The sequence below is a fragment of the Stegodyphus dumicola genome, chromosome X1 (genome assembly GCF_044657685.1).
Source record: "Stegodyphus dumicola isolate Sdum_Otavi_A_Nest chromosome X1, ASM4465768v1".
Taxonomy (NCBI): domain Eukaryota; kingdom Metazoa; phylum Arthropoda; class Arachnida; order Araneae; family Eresidae; genus Stegodyphus; species Stegodyphus dumicola.
Genome location: NC_140780.1, coordinates 111,633,393 through 111,641,317, shown reverse-complemented (window position 1 = coordinate 111,641,317; position 7,925 = coordinate 111,633,393). Strand labels below are relative to the sequence as shown.

Sequence of the window (7,925 nt, the reverse complement as noted above, 5' to 3'; positions counted from 1 at the left end):
TGGGTATATGCGGATGTGCTGCAATACTCCTGGCCGATAATCACAAATGGGAATTAATTATCATTCTTGAAATCTTTTAAGCAATTGTTCGAGACGTGCCTCTGTGTAGCATTTCAGAAATATAACAACAACAGGTGACTATGAACATGCTAATATAAATAATGTACAATTCAGAATAAAGAATGCTGTGTTTTATAATGCAATATAAATGGAATAATGAAGTTTTACTACATTCTTATCATGCATTAAATTTTTACCAATGGACCTCTGACCCACGGACGAGGAGAGCTCTCTGAGTAGAGTTTGATGGACATGATACGCGCATAAATAGCAGCCAGATCTGAAATATTCTGAATCTTCCATTGGATTTAAGGAAACCCAAAACCAAACTAACACCGAAGTTGCCAGAGGGAGAATGGCGCTTTTTCGATTTCTCCTCGGTAGTGACGTCATGCGCAGAACTTAAACGAGTCGGCTGGCTGACACTTTTATGTTACGGCATGGGTTCGGCGTGGTATGATTCAATGTTTGTTGTTATAGTATTGTGATGGTATTCGAGTGAAGGAAGACCTTTCGATCAAAGATAAGTTAGGTTGTGCTATGTTTTATGAGAGTCGCTAGCCCTATGTGTAAAATAAAGTTGCAAATTTTTTGTTTTTTTTTGTTTATGTGTATTAAACTTAGCTTTGCCACATTGTCAAAAAGTGATCGGAAAAGCTATAAACACGAGAAAAAGACTGTAAAAATTGTAAGTAATTTTCTTATGCAAATTTCAGAGCACGGTAAAAATATTTTAAATTCCTGTTATTATTTTTTATTTTCTACCTTCTCACAAACGCTTCCGCAAGCTGTATATCAGCGGCGGTAAGAAGTATGATACATCATATGCAAATACTACTATCATTAGGAATATTTAATTTATTATAACGAAGTAGGATTTGCAAAGCGGCAAGGCGCTAATTTTGAATCTTAAACATACCAAGCAAAATTCTCTAATGCGTCGTTATGAAGTATACAGCACTTCTTTTGGGATAATTTTGATTTTAGATGGGAGGTTTCTGAGCAAAATGGATGAAGTTCAGTTGGATTTGTTTCATCAGGTTTCATGCGCGCGGAAAGTGCTGAAATGGTTGGAGAATGGCTTTACTTTTGTGATAATGCACTGTAAAAAAAGTGTTTCTTTGATGAACCTAAAAGAAAATTTTAGCAATTTATGAATGCTATTGCCATTTTAAATAGCGAGATGGAATTTAGTCTGGTTTAATTTGAATAATATTAACGAATGAAATATCTTTTTAGAGCACTGAAACACATGTGGATGTGTGCAAGGATTGTTGCTTGTGTGAGGGATGTCAAAACAACCAAAATTTCTTTTTACTATGAACTAAACATCAGTTACAAATTATTTTTAATTTAGCAAGACATTAGAAATTTTTAAATATTTTGCATCTAGTATTGTGGTACCATGAGAAAAACTGTGACTATCGTTATTTACTATCTTTTCTTTCTTTCTATTTACTTTGTATTTTCTTGTGAATCATTATGTCAATTTTTAACTCATTTAAAGTACTCTTTTTGAGTTGCATGTTCTATGTAGAGCAGCATTCATTAATGGCCTATAAAAATACGTTCTGTGTTTAAAAACGTGTTCTTTTTGATAACTTTGAGGGTTTTTTTGCATTATAATGAAGTAAGAAGGGCCAAACATTAGGTAATACAGTCATTAAATAAGAGTGGCATTGATTCAATGAGAGTTTAAACTCTGTCTAGGCATAATGTAAACTAGCAGCGGCAAATTCTGAATACTTGAGGTGCATTTTAAGTTATGTCTTGAGGATGTGTACTACACAATATTTTATGTTTAGAAAACATTTATAAAGATGTTTTGGGCTTTCAAGATTCTTATAGTACAGTAGAACTCCAATTATTCGAATCAGTTGCGACTGAACCCCATTCGGATAATCAAAAATTCAGATAATTGGATTTTTTCGGAAGAAAGGGTCTACATACACTTTAATTAATTACTCTATCTGAAAATGGGAGGAAAAAACTATTTTTAAAGAAAAAGAAGTTTTAATTAAAATGAAAAGGCAACACTTTTACGTATATATTATATAGCATACTGTACAGTACTTACAAGTGCTGAAAGTCATTGCTTGCTGAACAGCTCGGTCAGAGTAAGCTGTTTGACTTTTTTCATTCATTTTCGGGCAACCAAGTCGTGTATCCACTTGACAATGAAAAGTCGTATGTTGTCACACTTGGGCTGATGCTCCATCCACTTCAACGCAGTGTCGACGCCGACAAATGCTTCACTAGATGATGGTCCCATGTCCGCTTCAGCTTCAACATTAAGGTCATCTTCTTCCTCGACACTTTCTTCTGTCACACTTTCAAAAAGTTCATCATCATTTAGAATTTGAAATTCAGGATGTGACGAATTGCACACTATTCATTCTGCTGTATCCTCAGCAGTAACCTAAACATCCAGGAATTTTTAAAAGAATGTTAGGCACTTTTCCATTTAGTTGGTGCAAGTAATAAAGTTGCCAAAAATGGTACAACAGATGACAAACAGAATATCCTTCCTGGTAACCTTTTATGCCTCATTTTCAAATTAAGTCGCAGCCATCTCTTATCAGATTGATTGTTTCTTTCAATACTGGCATACAATAGCATAGAATTTTTACCAGATAGTTCAATTTTATTTAATTAATAATTTTTATGCCCTAAGGCCGTTCGCAGTAATTCAATCAATCAGGATGCAATCACACAGCTCACTCGAAGGTAAAAATATAGAAAAGGAAAAGTCAAGGGTTAAATTCATCAATTCTAATAAGAATGCACTAGCGAAGTAAAGCACTGCGATTTTACATAATTTCTAAGTAAGCTATTCGTACGAATTGAAATAATTCTTGCATTTAAACTTGTATTCCAAATTAAAATTTAACTTGAAATTAATGTAGATAATTACTGAGAGAATTCGATTTTTGTAGCGTAGGTTATGGGAGAGGAGATCACTTGGGGTCATGTGATATGAAGCGGCGAATGTGGATGTTGTAGCATGAAAACATAGTAAATTCTCAAATTAATGTGTTTTTACAAATTTATTTTCTTTTTACAAAATTTTAAACGATATTAAAATGCTTATTACTTCAAAATAAAAATATCTTAGAACTAACATATGTTAATATTTTTTATGTGTATACTGTGTGTTGTCGCCAATAAAGTCTGCTTGGCGAGAGTTTCACCGGCGAAATGGAAAAGTACTGAATGTTTCTTAATTCCTTAAGTGACTTGTCATTCTCATCTTCTCCTGTCTCTTTTCTTTCCTTATCTTGAGCTTCTTTTTCTTTTTCCTTCTGTTCTTCCGTTGATTCTGAAAGTGATTCGGATAGTCGGAGTTCAGTTAATTAGAGTTGCACTGTACCAACTTTACCACAAAAATAATAATCCATGTACTTGCAAATTATCTTTGTAAACTATTTTGCAAGTACCACAACAATGTAATCTATACTTTAACTGGCTGAAGGAAGCTTAACAATTCTTGTGATTGTTCTGAGAAATATGAGCTTAAAATGTAGCATAGATAAAGTTATTTATAGAGAAAGGAATTTATACCAGTTACTAGAAATAGCCTAGTTTTGTCAATTTTAGAGATTTAATTCTGCTGCTGCTTGCATATGTAAGATGTCAAAACCCTCACCAACCCGGAACTCCTGTTCAGGGTCTGCATTAATCTCTCAAAATTTTACTGCTCAGTTATTCTCTAAATTCTAAATATTTTGCCACCTGTTGGGGCTGCACCTTTTACGCTGGCTGTAGGGCTGTCTTTGACAATTAAAGTAATTGAAACACGATTTGCTCGATGCATTGCTAAAGTCGATATAGCAAAATTACTGCTAAATTCTTCATCCATAAGTCAGTAGGAAGTAGAATGTATGGAAGGACCAGCATGAAATAGCTAGAGGATGTTTAAAATTATTTACAACTACTCAACTTGGTAAATGTTACCCTAAAGGAGAACATACTGAAAATATATTCCCTTTTCTGCTATGGACTGTTTTGCTATTGATGATAGTGTAGGGTAGAGTAGACTTTAAGTACCCCTTGTATTATCGCCAAGTTGTTGTGGTAGCCTGAGTAGTTGAATGTTATGGAAACCCTATTGTGACGTAATCGGGTGCATGATTCTGGGAAATTTTGAATCATGGGATGTTTTGTAAGCATTTTTGTGGTGTGTATTGGTTAATTTGAAGTTTCTGTACGATTTGGAGTGAAAGGGGAAAAGAGCTTTAATTGACTGGTGTGTAAATGAAGGTTTACTTAGTAGCGATTATAAGTGTCCTGTATGTAGGAAGGATATGCGTCTAGTCGAACGTAAAAAAACGTTTAGATGGATTTGTAGGAAGAAAGGTTCAGATGGTCATTATGTGAAGCATTCGATCAGAAAGAGTACCTGGTTTGAAAAAGTAATTTGAGTATGATTGATATTTTGATTTATACGTGGCTCTGGGTGTACGAAGCAAACTCAAAAATCATGGTAAGTGAATATTTGCTTTTGGTAGTGCTTAAATGCATAACATGTTTTCCTTTTTTATGTAATTTTATTATTTGGTTTAAAATGTATTTTATTGAGATTATGTATTTTTTTATTTGCCTATATTGTAGAATTTGGTGCTCCTTTGACTTTTTTAAGTGAAAAATGTATCGATGTATACGTGGACAAAGTAAACGGAGCGCACAATGCATTTTTTTAAGTGAAAATAGTTTGACGTGTACATGGGTAAAGTTAAAAGAGTGCACAATGTAATTTTTGTGGAATTCAGGGATTTTTTTAAAGTGAAAATAGGTCGACGTGTACATGGATAAAATCAAAGGTGTGCACAATGCCATTTTTGTGCAATTCAGGGATTTTTTTTTAAAGTGAAAATAAGTCGATGTGTACATGGATACAGAGTTTGTGCAATTGTTTGTCTTGTTATTTTGGCTTCGCAAGCCAAAATAACGAGTAAAAGAATTGCACAAATCGGTATCCATGTACCACCAAAAATCGCCGAGTTTCGCCAAGGGGTACCTTAAACTATACTTTTACCATGGTGTAATATGTAATTTACATAATTGGGTAAAAGTATATTTATGGATAATCCATGTGCCGCCAAAAATCGCCGTACATTGATACCGAGTTTGTGCAATTCTTTGACTTGTTATTTTGGCTTTGTTTCGCCGCTACACAAAGTTACAAGTCAAAGAATTGCACAGATTCAGTATCCATGTACACATTGACCTATTGCCACTTAAAAAAAACACAAAATTGCACAAACTAGGCATTGCGCACTCCCTTGACTTTATCCATGTACAGTAAGACCCCGCTTAACGCGGGGGATACATTCCATCGAAGTAGAGCGTAATGCGAAACAGCGCTAAGCGAGGCTATCTTAACATGTAAATAATGGGGTTAAGGGAAGAAGGATAAAAAATGGTTAGGCATTAAATTTAATAATTTTTTTAATAAAAATAAAATCAAACGTTTATTTTTTACAAAAATAAAAACAAGATTGATCTTTACATTATGGTAACTTGGCGATTTTTTGGCGAAAATTTGGCAACCAACTCTCCTACAGCAACCCTCTATTTTTTTTCCCCGCCGCCATTTTGTCTTCACGAAGTAAAGACATGTTTCTTTTCTTTTTATCTACTGAACACTTCTTCCAACGATCTAGTAGCCGAATTACACTTATGCTAGAAATTTTATCAAACAAAACTGCTTAATCATGACAAATATTCACTGCAAAATTGGGAAAAAGTGCACAATACCATACTACTTACGCGTTTTTCAAAATAACACATACACATAAACCATGTACACGCCGACTTATTTTTACTTAAAAAAACATCCCAGAATTGCACAAAAATGGCATTGCGCACACTTTTCACTATATCCATGTACACTGCTTTTTTCTCATAAATTAGAAAAATTTCACGAAAATACATGACAATTTTCTCAATCTTTAAACCCGGTAAAAAGAACATATATGAAATTACCTGATCGCGAAAAAGTATTTACCTTTTACAAATATGAACATTTCCACATATAAAATAAATAAAATATATAAAAACTTTTACCTCTAAATCATCTATTACATTATACACGTCACCAACGAATTCATACCGCAAGCATTACAAATACTTAGTATCAAATATTTAAATTATTTCCATGCACGTTTATTTCAACTTAAACGTATACCAAATTCCTACAAACATAAAATTCACAAAATAACTATCATTTAATTAAAATATCACTAAACCATGTACACGTCGACTTATTTTTACTTAAAAAAACATCCCAGAATTGCACAAAAATGGCATTGCGCACACTCTTCACTATATCCATGTACACTGCTTTTTTCTCATAAATTAGAAAAATTTCACAAAAATACATGACAATTTTCTCAATCTTTAAACCCGGTAAAAAGAACATATATGAAATTACCTGATCGCGAAAAAGTATTTACCCTTTACAAATATGAACATTTCCACATATAAAATAAATAAAATATTCAAAAACTTTTACCTCTAAATCATCTATTATATTATAAACGTCACCAACGAATTCATACTGCAACCATTACAAATACTTAGTGTCAGATATTTAAATTATTTCCATGCACGTTTACTTCAACTAAAACGTATACCAAATTCCTACAAACATAAAATTCACAAAATAACTATAATTTCATTAAAATATAATTAAATTCAAAAACACTACTTAAAATATAAATGAGCACATACATTAAATTAATAAAAATTACCTTACAATCCTAATTACTTTAAACTAAATCATTGCTAATAACAATTTTCCCAATAATACCAAATTCCTTTCCACCTTACATTTAGAACAATGCATAAAAATAATATCCTCAAATAATTAAAAATACTAACTTACCTAATCTTCTTCAGAATCTTGATTACGTGGCGGATACACTTTTCTAATTCATTCAATAAAATTATTGAAAGATTTTTTCTGTGAATTTTTTCTCCATACTTCCTCCGCTAAATAAAAAGCAAACTTCTCTTTATCACAATGCCTAAATACCCATTTTGAATTCACTTTAATTAGGGCCATGGGATCCAAAAATTAAACAACACTGTTTCACACAACACAGAATAAAGCTAAATACAAAATTTCCACATTTTTTCCCGATTTCCCCCCTTTTCCGATTAAAGAACTGTAATTCGTCCATTAATATCACATGACATATCCCATGATCTCTCATTTCCCTCACGCAAAATAATGCGTAATCGGAACTGAGTACTGCTCACATTATTACCAAAGTCCCAGGTAGTAACCTTTATCGCCTCCAAAATGTCGCCAAACTACCAGTTACCATATTGTAAAGATCAACCAAAAACAATATAAACGCATATACTTTTAAAAACAAATAAAATTCTCAGTCAGATCATTCAGTCTATTCTGGGTTTCCAATTTTCTGTCTTTTTGTCAAGAAGGCATTATGATAGATTGGCTTAATGGCATATTGCGTTCAATTTCGTCGTCAATCCATATAGACAGTCGTTTTCCCATTTCCTCTATAATGTTATTTCTAGAACGGGTAATTCTAGTTGCAGAGCTTGACGTAGTTGCAGTTGCCGATGACAGTATTTTTTCTTTATTCTTAAGAATTGTCCTTATTGTTGAAGTTGCCAAAATCAATGCAGCACTAATTTGAGATTGACGTTCAGCAGAATCTAATCCTTCTAATCACTTGCATTTGAGTTTCCAGTGAAATGCTTTTTCTGGTTGCTTTCTTTTCTTGTTTTTTATTATCACCCATGATAAAAACTGAAGATCATAATATTTGTCACTGTATTAATCGTTATAGTATTATACAAATTTAAACTTACAATAATGTCAACAAATGTTT

At 32.7% G+C, this 7,925-nt stretch overlaps 1 protein-coding gene across 1 annotated transcript in view; it reads left to right on the top strand.

The window, feature by feature from the left end:
- Positions 1 to 480: 480 nt before the first annotated feature.
- The window catches only part of LOC118185814 (chitinase domain-containing protein 1), a 97,543-nt gene continuing 90,098 nt past the window's right edge, over positions 481 to 7,925 (top strand). The window contains exon 1 of the mRNA XM_035355731.2: positions 481 to 748. Coding sequence (XP_035211622.1) covers positions 608 to 748 — 141 coding nt within the window. The 5' untranslated portion in view covers positions 481 to 607. The remainder of the gene's footprint in view (positions 749 to 7,925) is intronic.